Source organism: Toxotes jaculatrix, chromosome 9 (genome assembly GCF_017976425.1).
Source record: "Toxotes jaculatrix isolate fToxJac2 chromosome 9, fToxJac2.pri, whole genome shotgun sequence".
Taxonomy (NCBI): Eukaryota; Metazoa; Chordata; class Actinopteri; family Toxotidae; genus Toxotes; species Toxotes jaculatrix.
Window position 1 is genome coordinate 2,799,408 of NC_054402.1, and position 23,612 is coordinate 2,823,019.

At 42.1% G+C, this 23,612-nt stretch overlaps 5 protein-coding genes across 6 annotated transcripts; all 5 read right to left on the reverse strand.

The window, feature by feature from the left end:
- Window positions 1–928: 928 nt before the first annotated feature.
- On the reverse strand, window positions 929–1,888 carry LOC121187221 (olfactory receptor 52K1-like). Its single transcript, XM_041046384.1, has one exon. The coding sequence runs from the start codon at window positions 1,886–1,888 to the stop codon at window positions 929–931; it is 960 nt and encodes a 319-aa protein (XP_040902318.1).
- Window positions 1,889–4,704: 2,816 nt separating this feature from the next.
- On the reverse strand, window positions 4,705–16,974 carry LOC121187096 (olfactory receptor 52E8-like). 2 transcript variants are annotated; one of them, XM_041046201.1, is made up of 2 exons: window positions 16,884–16,974; window positions 4,705–5,629 (listed from the first exon to the last, which is right to left on the reverse strand). In XM_041046201.1, exons 1-2 carry the CDS (start codon window positions 16,907–16,909, stop codon window positions 4,705–4,707), a joined length of 951 nt encoding a protein of 316 aa, XP_040902135.1. In that variant the 5' UTR covers window positions 16,910–16,974. The 2 variants fall into 2 exon arrangements, with proteins under 2 accessions (XP_040902135.1, XP_040902134.1); XM_041046200.1 differs by lacking the exon at window positions 4,705–5,629 and adding an exon at window positions 14,698–16,020 and having other exon boundaries at window positions 16,884–16,957.
- LOC121187097 (olfactory receptor 52K1-like) lies at window positions 8,985–10,296 on the reverse strand. Its single transcript, XM_041046202.1, has one exon. It carries the CDS (start codon window positions 10,294–10,296, stop codon window positions 9,379–9,381), a length of 918 nt encoding a protein of 305 aa, XP_040902136.1. The 3' UTR covers window positions 8,985–9,378.
- A 950-nt stretch (window positions 16,975–17,924) lies between the features above and the next one.
- On the reverse strand, window positions 17,925–20,675 carry LOC121187500 (olfactory receptor 52K1-like). The gene is made up of 2 exons (XM_041046762.1): window positions 20,548–20,675; window positions 17,925–19,379 (listed from the first exon to the last, which is right to left on the reverse strand). Exons 1-2 carry the CDS (start codon window positions 20,571–20,573, stop codon window positions 18,455–18,457), a joined length of 951 nt encoding a protein of 316 aa, XP_040902696.1. The 5' UTR covers window positions 20,574–20,675; the 3' UTR covers window positions 17,925–18,454.
- A 1,451-nt stretch (window positions 20,676–22,126) lies between these two features.
- LOC121187503 (olfactory receptor 52K1-like) lies at window positions 22,127–23,044 on the reverse strand. The gene has a single exon (XM_041046768.1). It carries the CDS (start codon window positions 23,042–23,044, stop codon window positions 22,127–22,129), a length of 918 nt encoding a protein of 305 aa, XP_040902702.1.
- Between the last annotated feature and the right edge of the window lie 568 nt (window positions 23,045–23,612).

A 23,612-nucleotide genomic window follows, 5' to 3' on the forward strand; every position in this document is an offset into this window, starting at 1 on the left:
TTAAACATGAAGAGCTGCACACACTTCAGTTCTGTAGAAGAGAAATCAGCTGGTTTTACTTGTTGGTGTTCGGGAGTTCGTCCCTGAATGTGTCCCATTGGCAGGCTGATGATGTCGGCTGCTGACTCTCCTCCATCCTTCCGTCCATCCACTTGTCCCTGCTCAACCACTGACTCAGGACTTTAATATTCTCTGTCTGATGCTGCCATTGGCTGCAGGGACAAAGTCCAACACCTCGTCACTGAACTGAAAATCCCAGAGAGCAGCAGTAAGAAACAGACACTAATCTACTTTTTAAAACTGGGCCTAAAAAGGACTCCACAGGAAGTACAGACAGACAGGCTGGAGACAGACAGGTACAAAAGCTACAACTTCAGATCATCTGTGTGTATGGATTTGTAGTTTGATCCCACAAATGAATTCAAGCTCTAAAATGACTAAATCAAATCCTGAAATTATTCTATTATACCCCTTAAATTAATAGCATTGCATCATTGTGGCTACAGGACCTGGAAATGTTGGTTGCTGCTGCTCTAGTCCTTTAGCAAGGAGCCCCCAGACTGATAGCCACAGGCTAGAAACTAAATTTCTTTGCCCCAGATTCTTTGAATCAATTGTGAATTTTTTTTTTTTTGTAGCTTTGCTTGTATTTAACAGCAACAACAGAAATACCAATTGGACAGACAGGGAGAGAAAAATATATGTAATTTTATATAATTTTTACAGTGTCAGAGATTCACAACCAAATTCTCACAATGCGACAGCGGCTCCGACCTTCATCTACAAACTGACCAATGTTGATACATCATGAAATGACACAGTACTGTTCTACAGGACGACAGTGGCTGATAAGACATTGTCAGCTCCCATAACTTGAAAGATCTTAAGTGTGAGGAAGATCTGCAGATGCAGGTGGCTGGTTTATCTCTTAAGAATGTGGAGCAGTTTGGACCAACCGACAAAAGGCCAGTGTCTTCACGATGTGTTGTCGTATCTCTGTGGTTCTGATGCCGTAGATGACCGGGTTGAAACAGCTCGGAAAAAACAGGTACATGATGCTGAAGAAAACACGAACGGCTGCAGGGAGACCGTTTCTGATCCGATACGACAGGAAAGCAGTGAGTACGATGGTCAGGCTGACGGCCATGACCACGATGTGGGTGACACAGGTGTGGAGAGCTTTGCTACCTGACTTGCCAGAACTCAGCACAGAGCTGAATATGACAATGTAAGAGGTGGTGATGATGATGAAGTCAGCTACAGGGATGAGGAACACAGTCAACAGCCCCACCAGGTTGTTGATCGCAGTGCTTCCACAGGCCAGCTCCACCAAGGCCATGTGCTCGCAGAAACAGTGGTTTATCACATTCCTGGAGCAAAATGACAACCTTCCTGCCAAAGACACTACCAGTGTGATCATGAACACATTTCTGATCACAAGAGGGATCACAAACTTTATAAATCTTGGTATAGCCATGCACTCATGGTAGTAGAGCGGCGTGCAGATGGCGAAGTAGCGGTCCAGCGCCATCCACAGCAGCAGAGTGGACTGAAAAGTTCCTAACAAGTGAACAAAGAAAATCTGAACCAGACAGCCGCTCAGAGAGATTCCCCTCCAGTCAAACAAGAAGCTCAGCAGCATGTTGGGGGCAAAGAACAGCGGGAGGCTCAGGTCCACGCACGCCATGCCGGCGATGAGGATGTACATCGGAGAGTGGAGGCTTCTCTGTGAAATGACCACGTACAGGAGCAGGGAGTTGGCCGACAGCGACACAATGAACATGAAGGAGAACGGGATAAAGAGGACGGGTCTCAGCCCTCCGAGTTCACTGAAGCCATCGAGAATGAATTGTGTGTGCGAGGTGACGTTCTCCCTCAGCGGCTCCATCCTGCCCTCGCCCTACAACTCCTTCGTCCAAGGTTTTGGTTCAATCAGCCTGAAAAAAGAAGAGACAAACATTTACATATATACACACACACACCTCAAAAATACAATCTGTGACCCAAATGAAACACACGCTCACACACATGCACACACAGTGACATGAATGTGAATGAACAGGTGTTGGGTAAGGACACCTGTGTCAGTCAACACTGATGTTCTGGAGTCTGTCACACACACAGCTCTCTATCTCGCCTAACAGGCCTCAGTGACTGCTGTTCACACTGCTAACACTGCTACTGCTAACACTGTTCACACTGCTAACACTGCTACCGCTAACACTGGTAACACTACCAATGCTAACACTGCTACCTATGACACCTGATGTTAGCATCACACTTAAATATTGCACTGCTCTGCAGAACTTGTACTTTGAGTATTTACATTACATGTCACTTCATACTTGTACAGTGCTACGTCCCAGAGGAAAATATCCTTTTCAGTGAACCACTTTTATCTGACAGTCAGTATTTACTTTGCAGATTACGATTTTACAAACAAAACACATAATGCTCTTGTAAAATATATTGCCATTTTATAGATCAGTCAACCGAATAGTATATGAAATAGCTGAATGTACATAAACCTCAAATAGCATAATTAAATATATTAAATTTATTAATTATATCAATCAAAGGAAAAAATAGCTATAATAACTGGATGGGATGGAAGGGGGCCCTTTTCCATCATGAGTACTTTTACTTTTGATTCATGTAAGTATGTTTTGCCCATGATACAGTTTAAATTTGAACTACAGGACTTTTAACACAGGGACTAATGCTGGACAACTACTAAATTATTTATGATGGTATGTTAGTCTCTTTACATCTGTGATGTTAGCAAACACAGCAGGAATACAGGACAGTATTTTCTATGATCAGTATGTGTGAGCTGGGCAAATATACGTTAACTTTAGCTAACTTGGTCAAAAATATTCATGGTTAGGCTTTTAGCAATCTCTCTTCTTAAGTTTAGAATTATAAACTATAACAAAACATTTTATAATATTAATATTAGGTTTATTTACTTAGCATTATTATAGTGTACCACAGAGTTTCTCCACATTGTGATTTTACTCCAGATCCACCACCTGTTACTTTTTTTATGTGTTGGTCCATTTTGGATTGTGGAGGAGGGACCTCTCTTCTGTTGCTCTTCCTCAAGGTTTGGATTTCATGACTGTGTCCTTTAAAACATTTTGTTTTATAAAAATCTGCCCCTGTGTTAAAACCCTGACATATGAACAATAAGTTATTGACATCTAAAAACTATTACCTATTACCCCCATTATCTTTGTCACCCTTAACTGTCAGAAGTCAAACCTGTCTCTTATTATGAGCCTGTTCCAAACATTCTGCAAACCTTTTATTAGTGCAGAGGTCCCATTTAGTTCATTCAATACAGTGAATTTTAAATTACATAAGTAAGGCACCACCAAAAGACTATGTAAGAAACAACAAAAGAACAGGCACTGTGGTCACACCAGTGGCTGAGAAATCATGTCAACCTGAAAACATTTCAAAAACATTTACCATTATCTTTGTTTTTAGGCTCAATGGAAAATTTGAAAGGACTCAACAACAAATATTTGTTAAAGGAAGAACAGACCTTCAACATGGTAAACAAACCTCACAAGGAGCAGAGGTGGCTCGTCTCTCCTCAGGATATTTGGTTCCACATCAAACAGAGAAGTGAAAATGTGAAATTACTTAAAACATTTAATCAAGATTTTTGTCATAAATCAGAGTCAGTGTGAGAAGATCACTGTACTGAGTGAAGATATATCAATTCTGAAATGTGTCAAAACATCTCAAGGTGAATTGATCTGCAACAACAATCTGATTGTTTGGTTTAAAAAAAATTAAATTTCAGACAAACATGAAGAGCTGCTGACGGTTCTGCTCTGTACAAAAGAAATCAACAGGTTTTACTTGTTAATCCGTGGGTGTTCATGACATCAGCCTCTGACCCTCATCCATTCGTCCCTCCATCCACCTGTCCCTGCTGAGCCGCTGAGTCACACTTTCATACCCTCCGTCTGATGCTGTCATTGGCTGCAGAGACAATGTCGCACTGAAAGTCCCACAGAGCAACAGTCCCATGCAGCCAAAATAGGGATCTATGTAAAAAAATAAGGTCTTAGCGTTAAAAGGACAGAACTGGGCCTGAATGATTTGATGATAAAACTGTTGTAATTTGTGTGTTGAGATTTGTAATTTGTTCCCTCAAATTCACAATTAATCCCTGCTCAGTTTCTCTCACTGGCGCCTGTTCAAGTTCTGTGTGATGAACTGAAAATCCAAGAGAGCAGCATCAACACATGATTGACAAAAAATAAGAAACTGTGGAAAACTTGTTTCAAACCCAAACACTGTATATACACACGATTTATCATCATCTTCATCTACTTCTGCTGCAATTCACATTTAAGACCTACGACTTATGGGAGCTTACAGTGTCTTATCAGCCACTGTCGTCCTGTAGAGCAGTACTGTATCATTTCATGATGTATCAACATTGGTCAGTTTGTAGATGAAGGTCGGAGCAGCACTGCAGGAGCATATCGAGCACCTATCTCATCATTCTGAATTAGTGAAGCGTAATTATTACGTACCATGAGAATTTTCATTTTTGCTCTTACTAAGTTGTGCTCAGTTTTTTGTTTTGCTCAGGGAAATGGGATTCTTTATAATACAGATATTTTTCATTACATTCGGTTGTTGGTTGGTTTCATAAGAGTGGGGCACAGTCTGGACAAAGCATCAGCACGTCAGTGTCCTCAGGATGTGCTTTCGTATCTCCGTGGTTCTGATGCCATAGATGATCGGGTTCAAACAGCTCGGGAGCAGCACGTACATGGTGCTGAAAAAAACCCGAATGTCGACAGGAAGATTGTTTCTGATCCGATATGAGAGGAAAGCAATGAGTGCTGCAATCAGGTTGAGGCTCATGACCACAATGTGGGTGATGCAAGTATCAAGTGCTTTGACGCTCAATTTGCCAGATTTCAGCACGGACCAGAATATCACCACATAAGAGGCAGTAATGAACAAGACGTCAGCTACAGGGATGAGGAATGCAGTTAACAGCCCCACCAGGTTGTTGATTGCAGTGCTTCCACAGGCCAGCTCCACCAAGGCCATGTGCTCACAGAAACAGTGGTTTATCACATTTGAAGCGCAGAATGACAGTGTTCCTGCTAAACTCACAAACGCTGTGATCATGAGGAAGTTTCTGACCACAAGTGGAATCACAAACTTCAGAAATCTTGGTAAAGCCATGCATTCATGGTAGTAAAGTGGTTTACAGATGGCAAAGTAGCGGTCCAGCGCCATCCATAAGAGAAATGTTGACAGAAAACCTCCAACAAAGTGAATAAAGTGCATCTGAATCAGACAGCCACTCAGAGAGATTTCCCTCCAGTCAAACAAGAAGCTCAGCAGCATGTTGGGGACGAAGGACAGTGGGAGGCTCAGGTCCACGCACGCCATGCTGGCGATGAGGATGTACATTGGACAGTGGAGGCTTCTCTGTGAAATGACCACATACAGGAGCAGGGAGTTGGCCAACAGCGACACAATGAACATGAAAAAGAACAAGATGAACAGGACGGGCTTCAGCCCACCGAGTTCACTGAAGCCGTTGAGAATGAAATGTGTGTGGGAGGTGAAGTTGTCCATCCTCAGCCTGAAAACAGAGAGAAACCAAATGATTTGTTTCTGTAAGATAACTTCAGAGGTGACTGTCTTAGACCAGCCCACCACCAAAAACTGGAACCACAGCACTGGAGCCTGCTGCCACCGTCTGATAAACATGTACCTGCAATGCAGCCAACAACATCAGCTGATTTATTAAGTCAGATTAAACCAAATATCTTAAAATCACTGATTTTGTTTTGCAAAATCAGCCTGAGAAGACTTGAGAATCTGTTCAGGCCTTTAACAGTTTAAATAATGAAAATATGCATCTGATGCTGTTTTCACAAAGTAGTCGTCTAAACCAGTTATAGAAGCACAAGTTTCTAAGAAACAGATGTGTTACATCAGTAATGTTTGCCGACCCAACAGGAAAAAATGTTACAGCTGACGTTTACACAGTGATGTATAATTCAGTGCCGTCTTCTCATATGTGAATATAACTGTGGCATAACAAAAATCCTCAAATATGAAACGTGTGCAGTGTAGAGCTACTGAAAAACTCTGTAACTTTTGGATTCCACCCCCACCTCCTCACCATCTTTACAGCTCAGCTGTAACAATTAGCTCACTACTGTTCAAAGTGCCTGGAATTAACTCTAGTTCAGTAACATGACAACAACACACTCTGTTCAACAGAAAACCCAACACATCTACTGTGATAAGACCCAAACTCTCAATGATCACCTTCTATCTTCAGGCCCATCAATGGCTTTTAGTGATGTTGCCTGATCCTGTTTTTTTTTTGGGGATTCACATTCTTTACTCCAAAGAGTTTCACACTTTTAACTGAATCTCTGTAAATGATCATTATTGCTTACCTATCACTGTTACTGTTTTTCTCCATATTGTAGTGTTAGGTCCAGGTCCAGTCGTCTATGATGGGTGACATCGATTACATGGTGCGGGGTGTGTGACTGTCATGGCTACCAGAGACACACATACATTGAGCACATTTTCTTCACATCAAAGACAAAGTGTTTGTTCTGGCTGCACAGGAACTATGAAAGGGCTCAACAGCAAATATCTGCCAAAGGAAAATGAATACATCAGCACCATGAAACACTTTCACAGACAAACGTCAGAAAGAGCAGAAGTCGTTCATGTGTCTCTGAAAACAGAAGTTAAAACACAATGAAAACACATTGATTCAACCAGTGGAGCAATATGATCTAACTGGTATTTTCCAGACCTGTAAGGATCTGGAATAAGGCAGGTCTGTGTCTGGGTGAAGGAAATTAGATTTGAGGGCTCAGACCTGAAGAGTTCAACATGAAGAGCTGCAGACACTTCAGCTCTGTAGAAGGGAAATCAGCTGGTTTTACTTGTTGGTGTTTGGGAGTTCGTCTCTGAATGTGTCCGGTCTGTGGTACTGAGGGTATCAGTTGCCAACTCTCCTCCATGCACCTGTCCCTGCTGAACCACTGAGTCAGCACTTTCATACCCTCCGTCTGATGCTGTCATTGGCTGCAGAGACAAAGTCGGACCGAAAGTCCCACAGCGCAACAGCAACAGACGGCCCCCTCTGCTGGCTGAATCGTAGACCGAATGTGTCGGCAGAGTGAGTGAAACTACGGTCGAGCGGTTAAATAACGTTGAGGCAAGTGCTCTGTGCCTGGGTGAAATGTGACTATGTGTGTATATTGCTGACTTACTGTATTTGCGTTCAGCAGTAAATACAGTCGACAGGACGTACGTTGTCTGCAAACTTTGCCGCACTAAGCTAAAGTACTGTGGCAATACTAGCAACATGAGGGCTCCGGGTTCGAACCCCGGTCTGAGCTCCTCTGTGTGGAGTTTGCATGTTCTCCCTGAGCCTGCGTGGGTGTTCTCCGGGTACTCCGGCTTCCTCACACAATCCCAAAAACATGCACATTAGGTTAACTGGCTACTTTACATTGCCCCTAGGTGAGTGTGTGGGTGTGTAGTTATCTGTCTTTGCGTGTCGGCCCTGCGATTGACTGGCGACCACTCCATGGTGTACCCTGCCTCTCGCCCGTAGTCAGCTGGGATAGGCTCCAGCTCCACCATGACCCTGACGGAAAAAGCGGTGTAGAAAGTGGTTGGATGGACGAGGGTTCACATGTCGCACTTCCATCCAGAGGAGGCTGCGTGGGCTAAAGACAACTGCCTGAAGCCTCACTCCACCAAATCAACGTTCAAGAGGTGACAACACATCTGTAAAGAGTAAAAAAAGATAATCTGGAAGTTACAGCTATACAACACAATATTCTCAATGAAAGAGAAGTTGAGTGATTCAGCAGCTGTTTTTTTTAATGAAGCAATACGTTAATGGTGTATTTTGGGTTACTGCTGTCAAATGGAAACTCAATAATCTATTGGTAATCAAATCTAGACCTCAATAATCGTAATCGTTTCGAATCAGGAAACTGGCCCTATTAACCACCCCTAGTGTTAATGTGCTAGTTGGTCAGGTGAAATGTGTTTAAAAGCTGTGATAATGGGAACTACAGGCAAATGGAGACGTAGTAATTTCAGTACTCTTTCCTTTATGTTTATTGAACATTAAGAGCCTTAATTCTGCATTCACTGGTGTACTTTGTTACTTTATTGGCCAGAAAACCACAACCTCATTGCCTGCAAAGGCAGAGAAATAAATCACAGGAACTATCCATCACCTGCCTCTTTATTGGATATACTGGAAGATATATATAGGGAAATTTTCTCAATAGGTTATAAATACGCAGTCAAAATTGGACCTTTTAAGATCCAGCTAAAATTTGTCAGAAGATATTTTCACTTTCCATGTCACAATTACGACTTTGTGAGTCAAAAGTGTAGCGAACCCCGGCCAGACAACGGTGAAGCGTACTGATGTTTCAGAGGTTTTTATTCATGTTCAGTCTTTAGCCTTTCTTTGAACATAAATATATGTTTCCTTCCTTAAACTCCTTCCCTCTGTGAACACCGCAAAAGCTAAAGAACATACAAATAACAAAAATTAGCTCTTACAAATACACAAACACCAAAAGAAACCTTACACTGCATTAATTAAATAAATCAGCATTAACGATAGAACCGCTAATCTAAACTGCTTAGCAGAGACGCGCCGAAAATGCTAAAGCTAGCGAGAAAGAAAAAAGAAGCTAACTCTCGGCGTAACTTTTACAACAGAAACACACTTTAGCTTTCTCTCACCGTTATATTCACAAAATACATACAAATGAACTCAACGTTACAAAAAGAAAACTACCTTGTTCCCATTCCAGCCAGGTGCTTCAATTTTACCGAAGGGGGGGTTTTACACCGCTAAACGTCTTTAGGCCGGTATAACGGCCAAAAAGGAAGTACCTGTCAAAATAAAAGCCTTGTAACAAAATGGGATTTAAAAGAATAAAAGCATACAGAAAGTGGCTGAAATTGAAAACAGACTTTCTTAAGAGTCATTTACAAAAAGGATGAGATAGATCTGCCCAGATTCTCCTTATGGTGGTGTGAGCCCAGAAAACCTTCAGAGAGGCATCCACATCAAGTGCTCAAAGCACCACAACTGACAGGGCAACACCTGAAAAGCAGCATATCGAGCTCCTATCTCATCATTCTGAATTGGAAAATTGTAATTATTACGCACCATGAGCATTTTCATTTTTGCTCTTCCTAACTTACAATCTGTTTTTTGTTTTGCTCAGGGAAATGGGATTCTTTATAATACAGACATTTTTTCATTACATTTGGTTGTTGTTTGGTTTCATAAGAGTGGGGCACAGTCTGGACAAAGCTTCAGCACGTCAGCGTCTTCAGGACGTGCTTTCGTATCTCCGTGGTTCTGATGCCATAGATGATCGGGTTCAAACAGCTCGGAAACAGCAGGTACATGGTGCTGAAAAAAACCCGAATGTCGACAGGAAGATTGTTTCTGATCCGATATGAAAGGAAAGCAATGAGTGCTGCAATCAGGTTGAGGCTCATGACCACAATGTGGGTGATGCAAGTATCAAGTGCTTTGACGCTCGATTTGCCAGAATTTAGCACCGACCAGAATATCACCACATAAGAGGCAGTAATGAACAAGAAGTCAGCTACAGGGATGAGGAATGCAGTTAACAGCCCCACTATGTTATTGATTGCAGTGCTTCCACAGGCCAGCTCCACCAAGGCCATGTGCTCACAGAAACAGTGGTTTATCACATTTGAAGCGCAGAATGACAGTGTTCCTGCTAGACTCACAAACGCTGTGTTCATGAGGAAGTTTCTGACCACAAGTGGAATCACAAACTTCAGAAATCTTGGTAAAGCCATGCATTCATGGTAGTAAAGTGGTTTACAGATGGCGAAGTAGCGGTCCAGCGCCATCCATAAGAGAAATGTGGACAGAAAACTTCCAATAAAGTGGATAAAGTGCATCTGAATCAGACAGCCACTCAGAGAGATTTCCCTCCAGTCAAACAAGAAGCTCAGCAGCATGTTGGGGACAAAGAACACTGGGAGGCTCACGTCCACGCACGCCATGCCGGCGATGAGGATGTACATCGGAGAGTGGAGGCTTCTCTGTGAAATGACCACGTACAGGAGCAGGGAGTTGGCCGACAGCGACACAATGAACATGATGGAGAACGGGATGAACAGGACGGGCCTCAGCCCACCGAGTTCACCGAAGCTGTTGAGAATGAAATGTGTGTGGGAGGTGAAGTTGTCCATCCTCAGCCTGAAAACAGAGAGAAACCAAATGATTTGTTTCTGTAAGATAACTTCAGAAGTGACTGTCTTAGACCAGCCCACCACCAAAAACTGGAACCACAGCACTGGAGCCTGCTGCCACCGTCTGATAAACATGTTTCTGCAATGCAGCCAACAACATCAGCTGATTTATTAAGTTAAACCAAATATCTTAAAATCACTGATTTTGTTTTGCAAAATCAGCCTGAGAAGATTTGAGAATCTGTTCAGGCCTTTAACAGTTTAAATAATGAAAATATGCATCTGATGTTGTTTTCACAAAGTAGTCGTCTAAACCAGTCATAGTCGCACAAGTTTCTAAGAAACAGATGTGTTACATCAGTAATGTTTGTCGACCCAACAGGAAAACAAAATGTTACAGCTGACATTTACACAGGGATGTATAATTCATGAACATGAAACGTGTGCAGTGTAGAGCTACTGAAAAACTCTGTAACTTTTGGATTCCACCCCCACCTCCTCCTCCTCCTCCTCACCATCTTTACAGCTCAGCTGTAACAATTAGCTCACTACTGTTCAAAGTGCCTGGAATTAACTCTAGTTCTGTAACATGACAACAACACACTCTGTTCAACAGAAAACCCAACACATCTACTGTGATAAGACCCAAACTCTCAATGATCACCTTCTATCTTTTGGCCCATCAATGGCTTTTAGTGATGTTGCCTGATCCTGTGTTTTTTTTGGGATCCACATTCTTTCACACTTTTATCTGAATCTCTGTAAATGATCATTATTGCTTACCTATCACTGTCATTGTGTTTCTCCATATTGTAGTTTTAGGTCCAGGTCCAGTCGTCTATGATGGGTGACATCGATTACATGGTGCGGGGTGTGTGACTGTCATGGCTACCAGAGACACACATACATTGAGCACATTTTCTTCACATCAAAGACAAAGTGTTTGTTCTGGCTGCACAGGAACTATGAAAGGGCTCAACAGCAAATATCTGCCAAAGGAAAATGAATACATCAGCACCATGAAACACTTTCACAGACAAACGTCAGAAAGAGCAGAAGTCGTTCATGTGTCTCTGAAAACAGAAGTTAAAACACAATGAAAACACATTGATTCAACTGGTGGAGCAATATAATCTATCTGGTATTTTCCAGACCTGTAAGGATCTGGAATAAGGCAGGTCTGTGTCTGGGTGAAGGAAATTAGATTTGAGGGCTCAGACCTGAAGAGTTCAACATGAAGAGCTGCAGACACTTCAGCTCTGTAGAAAGGAAATCAGCTGGTTTTACTTGTTGGTGTTCGGGAGTTCGTCTCTGAATGTGTCCGGTCTGTGGTACTGAGGGTATCAGTTGCTGACTCTCCTCCATCCACCTGTCCCTGCTGAACCACTGAGTCAGCACTTTCATACCCTCCGTCTGATGCTGTCATTGGCTGCAGAGACAAAGTCGGGCTGAAAGTCCCACAATGCAATAGTGCTATGCAGCCAAAGTAAGGAACTAAGTAAAAAAATAAGTTCTTCCCTGTAAAGTGAAAAGGACAGAACTGGGCCTGAATGATGTGAGGGTAAACTGCTGTAATTTGTGCGCAGAGATTTGTAATTTGTTCCCTCAAACGCACAATAAATTCCCTAAATTATCTGTATTACCTACCCAGTTTCTCTCACTGGTGTCTGTTCAAGTTCTCAGTGTGATGAACTGAACATCCAAGAGAGCAGCACCAACACATGAATAACAGAAAATAAAAAACATACTATGGGAAACTTTTATTCCAAACCCAAACACTGTATACATACAATTATTAACGCTATCGTCGACAAACACTGACCAGACAATTTGCAACTTTCTGCTTTCGCAAGTGTAGAAAAGGCCCCAAAGTTAGGGCATATTATATTCATTGTATGATTTTTCGTGGATGTAGTGTTGGTCGGCGCACGTGGGACGGCCCCCTCTGCTGGCTGACTCGTAGACTGAATGTGTCTGCAGAGTGAGTGAAACTACGGTCGAGCAGTTAAATAACGTTGAGGCAAGTGCTCTGTGCCTGGGTGAAATGTGAGTATGTGTGTATATTGTTGACTTACTGTATTTGCGTTCTGCAGCCTTAAATCATTTCTGTCATTCTGCGGTGAAACTTTAGCACTTCCCATGTGAGCACTGTTTAAGCTAACTGTAGCATTAAGCTCACTCCCTCTGATTGAGTGTACATCACGTCACATGTCATGTTTATTGTTATTATTCTGGGTTGTGAGTGTGACTTTTACATGAGCGTTATGTGAATGCTACCATACTTTGTTGTTTATATGTGTGTTAATTACAGGTGGTGAAAAAAATCAATTATTGATTAAGCGCGATTATATTATGGATGATTGTTAAATTTCTAAAGATCAATTTTTTTTTATTGTAATACACTGCAGTGAGTCTCCAGTCACTGTCTGACACACAGGATTTAACTGCGAGGCGGAGCTGTTGACTAACAGTCATAACAAAACACCCTGTAACAGAACCAGCAAGCGAGCTTACTATGCTAGCGAGACGAGAGACGTGTGAAATGGACGAAGAAAAACCATTAACCGGCAACCAGCCAATCCATCCAGCTCCATCTGGGCTAAAAGCGAGCGAGTGGATTCATTTTGGTTTTCATGGCAGGAGTTCTAAACACGTCACTCTGCCTCTTTGGCCTTAAGTTGGTATTCTGGCCAACACACCCGGTGTGAACTTTGTTACAAACCCTGAACTAACGCCAGATGCAATGTAGTCCCAGCATCTCCAGTACAGCAAGACTTTCGAGCTCCCACGGGTGTTTGGTAAATCAAACTTCTCAGGAGATGTTGGAGAAGTTTCCTGAAGACATGGGTCTCTGTGGAATTACATGACTTTTTTTCAATAGGTTATAAATACTCCTGTGCGTATTTGACTGTAATCAAAATTGGACCTTTTAAGATCCAGCTAAAATTTGTCAGAAGATATTTTCACTTTCCATGCCAAAATTATGACTGTGAGTCGAAAGTGTAGCGAACCCCGGCCAGACAACGGTGAAGCGTACTGATGTTTCAGAGGTTTTTATTCATGTTCAGTCTTTAGCCTTTCTTTGAACATAAATATATGTTTCCTTCCTTAAACTCCTTCCCTCTGTGAACACCGTAAAAGCTAAAGAACAGACAAATAAAATAAATTAGCTCTTACAAATACACAAACACCAAAAGAACCCGTACACTGCATTAATTACATAAATCAGCATTAACGATAGAACCGCTAATCTAAACTGCTTAGCAGAGACGCGCCGAAAATGCTAAAGCTAGCGAGAAAGAAAAAAGAAGCTAACTCTCGGCGTAACTTTTACAACAGAAACACACTTTAGCTTTCTCTCACCGTTATATTCACAAAATACATACAAATGAACTCAACGTTACAAAAAGAAAACTACCTTGTTCCCATTCCAGCCAGGTGCTTCAATTTTACCGAAGGGGTGTTTTACACCGCTAAACGTCTTTAGGCCGGTATAACGGTCAAACAGGAAGCACCTGTCAAAATAAAAGCCTTATAACAAAATGGGATATAAAAGAATAAAAGCATACAGGAAGTGGCTGAAATTGAAAACAGACCTTCTTAAGAGTCATTTACAAAAAGACATACATTTAGCACATTTTCTTCACATCAAAGACAAAGTGTTTGTTCTGGCTGCACAGGAACTATGAAAGAGCTCAACAGCAAATATCTGCCAAAGGAAAATGAATACTCTGAATGTCTCTGAATGTGTCCGGTCTGTGGTACTGAGGGTATCAGTTGCCGACTCTCCTCCATCCACCTGTCCCTGCTGAACCACTGAGTCAGCACTTTCATACCCTCCGTCTGATGCTGTCATTGGCTGCAGAGACAAAGTCGGACTGAAAGTCCCACAGAGCAACAGTGCTATGCAACCAAAGTAAGGAACTAAGTAAAAAAGTTCTTCCCAGTAAAGTAAAAAGGGCAGAACTGGGCCTGAATGATTTGAGGGTAAAACTGCTGTAATTTGTGTGTAGAGATTTGGAATTTGTTCCCTCATACTCACAATTCCCTAAATGATCTGTATTACCTACCCAGTTTCTCTCACTGGCGTCTGTTCAAGTTCTCAGTGTGATGAACTGAAAATCCAAGAGAGCAGCATCAACACATGAATAACAGAAAATAAAAAACATAATATGGGAAACTTTTATTCCAAACCCAAACATGGTTTACACACAATTATTAACGCTATCGTCGACAATCACTAAACACTGACCTGACAATTTGCAACTTTCTGCTTTCACAAGACTTTCGAGCTCCCACAGGTGTTTGGAAATGTAGGAAAAGTTTCCTGAAGACATGGGTCTCTGTGGAATTACATGACTGTTTTTCAATAGGTTATAAATACACAGTCAAAATTGGGCCTTTTAAGATCCAGTCAAAATTTGTCAGAAGTTATTTTCACTTTCCATGTCAAAATGATGACTTTGTGAGTCAAAAGGATGAGATAGATCTGCCCAGATTCTCCTTATGGTGGTGTGAGCCCAGAAACCTTCAGAGAGGCATCCACATCAAGTGCTCAAAGCACCGCAACTGACAGGGCAACACCTGAAAAGGAGCATATCGAGCTCCTATCTCATCATTCTGAATCGGTAAAGTGTAATTATTACGTACCATGAGCATTTTCATTTTTGCTCTTCCTAACTTACAATCTGTTTTTTGTTTTGCTCAGGGAAATGGGATTCTTTATAATACAGATATTTTTTCATTACATTTGGTTGTTGTTTGGTTTCATAAGAGTGGGGCACAGTCTGGACAAAGCTTCAGCAGGTCAGTGTCTTCAGGACGTGCTTTCGTATCTCCGTGGTTCTGATGCCATAGATGATCGGGTTCAAACAGCTCGGAAACAGCAGGTACATGGTGCTGAAAAAAACCCGAATGGAGAGAGGAAGATTGTTTCTGATCCGATATGAAAGGAAAGCAATGAGTGCTGCAATCAGGTTGAGGCTGATGACCACAATGTGGGTGATGCAAGTATCAAGTGCTTTGACACTCGATTTGCCAGATTTCAGCACGGACCAGAATATCACCACATAAGAGGCAGTAACGAACAAGAAGTCAGCTACAGGGATGAGGAACATAGACAACAGCCCCACTATGTTATTGATTGCAGTGCTTCCACAGGCCAGCTCCACCAAGGCCATGTGCTCACAGAAACAGTGGTTTATCACATCTGAAGCGCAGAATGACAGTGTTCCTGCTAGACTCACAAACGCTGTGACCATGAGGAAGTTTCTGACCACAAGTGGAATCACAAACTTCAGAAATCTTGGTAAAGCCATGCATTCATGGTAGTAAAGTGGTTTACAGATGGCAAAGTAGCGGTCCAGTGCCATCCATAAGAGAAATGTGGAAAGAAAAGTTCCAACAAAGTGGATGAAGTGCATCTGAATCAGACAGCCACTCAGAGAGACTTCCCTCCAGTCAAACAAGAAGCTCAGCAGCATGTTGGGGACGAAGGACAGTGGGAGGCTCAGGTCCACGCACGCCATGCTGGCGATGAGGATGTACATCGGAGAGTGGAGGCTTCTCTGTGAAATGACCACGTAAAGGAGCAGGGAGTTGGCCGACAGCGACACAATGAACATGATGGTGAACAGGATGAACAGGACGGGCCTCAGCCCACCGAGTTCACTGAAGCTGTTGAGAATGAAATGTGTGTGGGAGGTGAAGTTGTCCATCCTCAGCCTGAAAACAGAGAGAAACCAAATGATTTGTTTCTGTAAGATAACTTCAGAGGTGACTGTCTTAGACCAGCCCACCACCAAAAACTGGAACCACAGCACTGGAGCCTGCTGCCACCGTCTGATAAACATGTACCTGCAATGCAGCCAACAACATCAGCTGATTTATTAAGTCAGATTAAACCAAATATCTTAAAATCACTGATTTTGTTTTGCAAAATCAGCCTCAGAAGACTTGAGAATCTGTTCAGGCCTTTAACAGTTTAAATAATGAAAATATGCATCTGATGCTGTTTTCACAAAGTAGTCGTCTAAACCAGTTATAGAAGCACAAGTTTCTAAGAAACAGAAGTGTTACATCAGTAATGTTTGCCGACCCAACAGGAAAACAAAATGTTACAGCTGACGTTTACACAGGGATGTATAATTCATGAACATGAAACGTGTCCAATGTAGAGCTACTGAAAAACTCTGTAACAGACCACTTTTGGATTCCACCCCCACCTCCTCCTCCTCCTCACCATCTTTACAGCTCAGCTGCAACAAGTAGCTCACTACTGTTCAAAGTGCCTGGAATTCACTCTAGTTCTGTAGTTTGACTCACAAAAATAAGGAGCACTCACAACATCAGTGTTAGAAGGAAAAATATCAGCAACATGACAACAACAGACTCTGTTCAACAGAAAACCCAACACATCTACTGTGATAAGACCCAAACTCTCAATGATCACCTTCTATCTTTAGGCCCATCAATGGCTTTTATTGATGTTGCCTGATCCTGTGTTTTTTTTGGGGGGATTCACATTCTTTACTCCAAAGACTTTCACACTTTTACCTGAATCTCTGTAAATGATCATTATTGCTTACCTATCACTGTTACTGTTTTTCTCCATATTGTGGTTTTAGGTTCGGGTCCAGTCGTCTACTCTATGATGGGTGACATCGTTTACATGGTGCGGGGTGTCTGACCGTCATGGCTACCATCTGCATTTAGCATATTTTCTTCACATCAAAGACAAAGTGTTTGTTCTGGCTGCACAGGAACTATGAAAGGGCTCAACAGCAAATATCTGCCAAAGGAAAATGAACACATCAGCACCATGAAACACTTTCACAGACAAACGTCAGAAAGAGCAGAAGTCGTTCATGTGTCTCTGAAAACAGAAGTTAAAACACAATGAAAACACATTGATTCAACCGGTGGAGCAATATAATCTAACTGGTATTTTCCAGACCTGTAAGGATCTGGAATAAGGCAGGTCTGTGTCTGGGTGAAGGAAATTAGATTTGAGGGCTCAGACCTGAAGAGTTCAACATGAAGAGCTGCAGACACTTCAGCTCTGTAGAAGGGAAATCAGCTGGTTTTACTCGTTGTAGTTTGGGAGTTCGTCTCTGAATGTGTCCGGTCTGTGGTACTGAGGGTATCAGTTGCCGACTCTCCTCCATCCACCTGTCCCTGCTGAACCACTGAGTCAGCACTTTCATACCCTCCGTCTGATGCTGTCATTGGCTGCAGAGACAAAGTTGGACTGAAAGTCCCACAGCGCAACAGTGCTATGCAGCCAAAGTAAGGAACTAAGTAAAAAAATTTCTTCCCAGTAAAGTAAAAAGGGAAGAACTGGGCCTGAATGATTTGAGGGTAAAACTGTAATTTGTGTGTAGAGATTTGGAATTTGTTCCCTCAAACTCACAATTCCCTAATTTATCTGTATTACCTACCCAGTTTTTCTCACTAGCGTCTGTTCAAGTTCTCAGTGTGATGAACTGAAAATCCAAGAGAGCAGCATCAACACATGAATAACAGAAAATAAAAAACATACTATGGGAAACTTTTATTCCAAACCCAAACATTGTATACACACAATTATTAACGCTATCGTCGACAATCACTAAACACTGACCTGACAATTTGCAACTTTCTGCTTTCACAAGACTTTCAAGCTCCCACGGGTGTTTGGAAATGTAGGAAAAGTTTCCTGAAGACATGGGTCTCTGTGGACTGTTTATATAGGTTATAAATACACAGTCAAAATTGGGCCTTTTAAGATCCAGTCAAAATTTGTCAAAAGTTATTTTCACTTTCCATGTCAAAATGATGACTTTGTGAGTCAAAGGGATGAGATAGATCTGCCCAGATTCTCCTTATGGTGGTGTGAGCCCAGAAACCTTCAGAGAGGCATCCACATCAAGTGCTCAAAGCACCGCAACTGACAGGGCAACACCTGAAAAGAAGCATATCGAGCTCCTATCTCATCATTCTGAATCGGTAAAGTGTAATTATTACGTACCATGAGCACTTTCATTTTTGCTCTTCCTAACTTACAATCTGTTTTTTTGTTTTGCTCAGGGAAATGGGATTCTTTATAATACAGATATTTTTTCATTACATTTGGTTGTTGTTTGGTTTCATAAGAGTGGGGCACAGTCTGGACAAAGCTTCAGCAAGTCAGTGTCTTCAAGATGTGCTTTCGTATCTCCGTGGTTCTGATGCCATAGATGATCGGGTTCAAACAGCTCGGAAACAGCAGGTACATGGTGCTGAAAAAAACCCGAATGGAGAGAGGAAGATTGTTTCCAATCCGATATGAGAGGAAAGCAATGAGCGCCACAGTCAGGTTGAGGCTGATGACCACAATGTGGGTGATGCAAGTATCAAGTGCTTTGACACTCGATTTGCCAGACCTCAGCACAGACCAGAATATCACCACATAAGAGGCAGAAGTGAACAAGAAGTCAGCTACAGGGATGAGGAACACAGACAACAGCCCCACTAGGCTGTTGATTGCAGTGCTTCCACAGGCCAGCTCCACCAAGGCCATGTGCTCACAGAAACAGTGGTTTATCACATTTGAAGTGCAGAATGACAGTGTTCCTGCTAAACTCACAAACGCTGTGATCATGAGGAAGTTTCTGACCACAAGTGGAATCACAAACTTGAGAAATCTTCGTAAAGCCATGCATTCATGGTAGTAAAGTGGTTTACAGATGGCAAAGTAGCGGTCCAGCGCCATCCATAAGAGAAATGTGGACTGGAAAGTTCCAACCAAGTGAATAAAGTGCATCTGAATCAGACAGCCACTCAGAGAGACTTCCCTCCAGTCAAACAAGAAGCTCAGGAGCATGTTGGGGACGAAGAACACTGGGAGGCTCACGTCCACGCACGCCATGCTGGCGATGAGGATGTACATCGGAGAGTAGAGGCTTCTCTGTGAAATGACCACGTACAGGAGCAGGGAGTTGGCCAACGGCGACAAAATGAACATGATGGTGAACAGGATTAGAAGGACAGGCCTCATCCCACCGAGTTCACTGAAGCCGCCGAAAATGAAATGTGTGTGGGAGGTGAAGTTGTCCATCCTCAGCCTGAAAACAGAGAGAAACCAAATGATTTGTTTCTGTAAGATAACTTCAGAGGTGACTGTCTTAGACCAGCCCACCACCAAAAACTGGAACCACAGCACTGGAGCCTGCTGCCACTGGCTGATAAACATGTTTCTGCAATGCAGCCAACAACATCAGCTGATTTATTAAGTCAGATTAAACCAAATATCTTAAAATCACTAACATTTTTTTTTTTTTTGCAAAATCAGCCTGAGAAGACTTGAGAATCTGTTCAGGCCTTTAACAGTTTAAATAATGAAAATATGCATCTGATGCTGTTTTCACAAAGTAGTCGTCTAAACCAGTCATAGACGCACAATATGGGGAAACACAATGACAATACTGAGTGAAGAAATTATAAAAGATATAACATTAAACATACAATCTGGGTGATGAGTTTCTAAGAAACAGATGTGTTACATCAGTAATATTTTCCGACCCAACCGGAAAACAAAATGTTACAGCTGACATTTACACAGTGATGTATAATTCAGCGCCTTCTTCTTCTCTGTGAATATAACTGTGGCATAACAACAGACACACAGGTGATGGGCCTTTTTTTCATTTGTTTGTAAAAACTCACAAGACTTGTGATGACTTTTTAAATGGTTGTAAGAAAAAGAGATGTTTCGGACATTATTAAAGTGGTTTGTGCTGTTAGACATTTTTTACATTTGGATCATGGATTCTTTTAAAAATAAAAATCTCCTCAAATATGAAACGTGTGCAGTGTAGAGCTACTGAAAAACTCTGTAACTTTTGGATTCCACCCCCACCTCCTCCTCCTCCTCCTCCTCACCATCTTTACAGCTCAGCTGCAACAAGTAGCTCACTACTGTTCAAAGTGCCTGGAATTAACTCTAGTTCTGTAGTTTGACTCACAAAAATAAGAAGCACTCACAACATCAGTGTCAGTAGGAAAAATATCAGCAACGTGACAACAACAGACTCTGTTCAACAGAAAACCCAACACATCTACTGTGATAAGACCCAAACTCTCAATGATCACCTTCTATCTTTAGGCCCATCAATGGCTTTTCGTGATGTTGCCTGATCCTGTGGGTTTTTTTTTTTTTTGGGATTCACATTCTTTACTCCAAAGACTTTCACACTTTTAACTGAATCTCTGTAAATGATCATTATTGCTTACCTATCACTGTCATTGTGTTTCTCCATATTGTAGTTTTAGGTCCGGGTCCATGGTGCACGGTGTGTGACTGTCATGGCTACCAGGGACAAACATACATTTAGCACATTTTCATCATATCAAAGACAAAGTGTTTGTTCTGGCTGCACAGGAACTATGAAAGGGCTCAACAGCAAATATCTGCCAAAGGAAAATGAATACATCAGCACCATGAAACACTTTCACAGACAAACGTCAGAAAGAGCAGAAGTCGTTCATGTGTCTCTGAAAACAGAAGTTAAAACACAATGAAAACACATTGATTCAACCAGTGGAGCAATATGATCTAACTGGTATTTTCCAGACCTGTAAGGATCTGGAATAAGGCAGGTCTGTGTCTGGGTGAAGGAAATTAGATTTGAGGGCTCAGACCTGAAGAGTTCAACATGAAGAGCTGCAGACACTTCAGCTCTGTAGAAGGGAAATCAGCTGGTTTTACTTGTTGGTGTTTGGGAGTTTGTCTCTGAATGTGTCCGGTCTGTGGTACTGAGGGTATCAGTTGCCGACTCTCCTCCATCCACCTGTCCCTGCTGAACCACTGAGTCAGCACTTTCATACCCTCCGTCTGATGCTGTCATTGGCTGCAGAGACAAAGTCGGACTGAAAGTCCCACAGCGCAACAGTGCTATGCAACCAAAGTAAGGAACTAAGTAAAAAAGTTCTTCCCAGTAAAGTGAAAAGGGCAGAACTGGGCCTGAATGATTTGAGGGTAAAACTGCTGTAATTTGTGTGTAGAGATTTGGAATTTGTTCCCTCAAACTCACAATAAATTCCCTAAATTATCTGTATTACCTACCCAGTTTCTGTCACTGGCGTCTGTTCAAGTTCTCAGTGTGATGAACTGAAAATCCAAGAGAGCAGCACCAACACATGAATAACAGAAAATAAAAAACATACTATGGGAAACTTTTATTCCAAACCCAAACATTGTATACACACAATTATTAACGCTATCGTCGACAATCACTAAACACTGACCTGACAATTTGCAACTTTCTGCTTTCACAAGACTTTCGAGCTCCCACGGGTGTTTGGTAAATCAAACTTCTCAGGAAATGTTGGAGAAGTTTCCTGAAGACTTGGGTTTCTGTGGAATTACATTACTTTTTTTCAATAGGTTATAAATTCACAGTCAAAATTGGGCCTTTTAAGATCCAGTCAAAATTTGTCAGAAGTTATTTTCACTTTCCATGTCAAAATGATGACTTTGTGAGTCAAAAGAATGAGATAGATCTGTCCAGATTCTCCTTATGGTGGTGTGAGCACAGAAACCTTCAGAGAGGCATCCACATCAAGTGCTCAAAGCACCGCAACTGACAGGGCAACACCTGAAAAGGAGCATATCGAGCTCCTATCTCATCATTCTGAATCGGTAAAGTGTAATTATTACGCACCATGAGCATTTTCATTTTTGCTCTTCCTAACTTACAATCTGTTTTTTGTTTTGCTCAGGGAAATGGGATTCTTTATAATACAGATATTTTTTCATTACATTTGGTTGTTGGTTGGTTTCTTAAGAGTGGGGCACAGTCTGGACAAAGCATCAGCAGGTCAGTGTCTTCAGGACGTGCTTTCGTATCTCTGTGGTTCTGATGCCATAGATGATCGGGTTCAAACAGCTCGGAAACAGCAGGTACATGGTGCTGAAAAAAACCCGAATGGCAACAGGAAGATTGTTCCTGATGCGATATGAGAGGAAAGCAATGAGTGCCACAGTCAGGCTGAGGATCATGACCACAATGTGGGTGATGCAAGTATCAAGTGCTTTGACGCTCGATTTGCCAGAATTCAGCACGGACCAGAATATCACCACATAAGAGGCAGTAATGAACAAGACGTCAGCTACAGGGATGAGGAACAAAGTCAACAGCCCCACTATGTTATTGATTGCAGTGCTTCCACAGGCCAGCTCCACCAAGGCCATGTGCTCACAGAAACAGTGGTTTATCACATTTGAAGCGCAGAATGACAGTGTTCCTGCTAAACTCACAAACGCTGTGATCATGAGGAAGTTTCTGACCACAAGTGGAATCACAAACTTCAGAAATCTTGGTAAAGCCATGCATTCATGGTAGTAAAGTGGTTTACAGATGGCGAAGTAGCGGTCCAGCGCCATCCATAAGAGAAATGTGGACTGGAAAGTTCCAACAAAGTGGATGAAGTGCATCTGAATCAGACAGCCACTCAGAGAGATTTCCCTCCAGTCAAACAAGAAGCTCAGCAACATGTTGGGGACGAAAAACATTGGGAGGCTCAGGTCCACGCACGCCATGCTGGCGATGAGAATGTACATCGGAGAGTGGAGGCTTCTCTGTGAAATGACCACATACAGGAGCAGGGAGTTGACTGACAGCGACACAATGAACATGATGGAGAACGGGATGAACAGGACGGGCCTCAGCCCACCGAGTTCACTGAAGCCGTTGAGAATGAAATGTGTGTGGGAGGTGAAGTTGTCCATCCTCAGCCTGAAAACAGAGAGAAACCAAATGGTTTCTGTAAGATAACTTCAGAGGTGACTGTCTTAGACCAGCCCACCACCAAAAACTGGAACCACAGCACTGGAGCCTGCTGCCACCGTCTGATAAACATGTACCTGCAATGCAGCCAACAACATCAGCTGATTTATTAAGTCAGATTAAATATCAAATATCTTAAAATCACTGATTTTGTTTTGCAAAATCAGCCTCAGAAGACTTGAGAATCTGTTCAGGCCTTTAACAGTTTAAATAATGAAAATATGCATCTGATGTTGTTTTCACAAAGTAGTCGTCTAAACCAGTTATAGAAGCACAATATGGGGAAACACAATGACAATACTGAGTGAAGAAATTATAAAAGATATAACACTAAACTTTCTAAGAATCAGATGTGTTACATCAGTAATGTTTGCCGACCCAACAGGAAAACAAAATGTTACGGCTGACGTTTACACAGTGATGTATAATTCATGAACATGAAACGTGTGCAGTGTAGAGCTACTGAAAAACTCTGTAACTTTTGGATTCCACCCCCACCTCCTCCTCCTC

What these genes read in the sequence shown, in the direction of transcription:
- LOC121187221 (XM_041046384.1), bottom strand. Translation starts at nt 1,888, where the DNA reads ATGGAGCCGCTGAGGGAGAACGTCACCTCGCACACACAATTCATTCTC.
- LOC121187500 (XM_041046762.1), bottom strand. Translation starts at nt 20,573, where the DNA reads ATGGAGAAACACAATGACAGTGATAG. An exon ending in AAACACAATGACAGTGATAG is followed by an intron (nt 19,380 to 20,547) that starts GTAAGCAATAAT and finishes CTCTGTTTTCAG; the next exon opens with GCTGAGGATGGACAACTTCA.
- LOC121187503 (XM_041046768.1), bottom strand. Translation starts at nt 23,044, where the DNA reads ATGGACAACTTCACCTCCCACACACATTTCATTCTCAACGGCTTCAGT.
- LOC121187097 (XM_041046202.1), bottom strand. Translation starts at nt 10,296, where the DNA reads ATGGACAACTTCACCTCCCACACACATTTCATTCTCAACAGCTTCGGT.
- LOC121187096 (XM_041046201.1), bottom strand. Translation starts at nt 16,909, where the DNA reads ATGGAGAAAAACAGTAACAGTGATAG. An exon ending in AAAAACAGTAACAGTGATAG is followed by an intron (nt 5,630 to 16,883) that starts GTAAGCAATAAT and finishes CTCTGTTTTCAG; the next exon opens with GCTGAGGATGGACAACTTCA.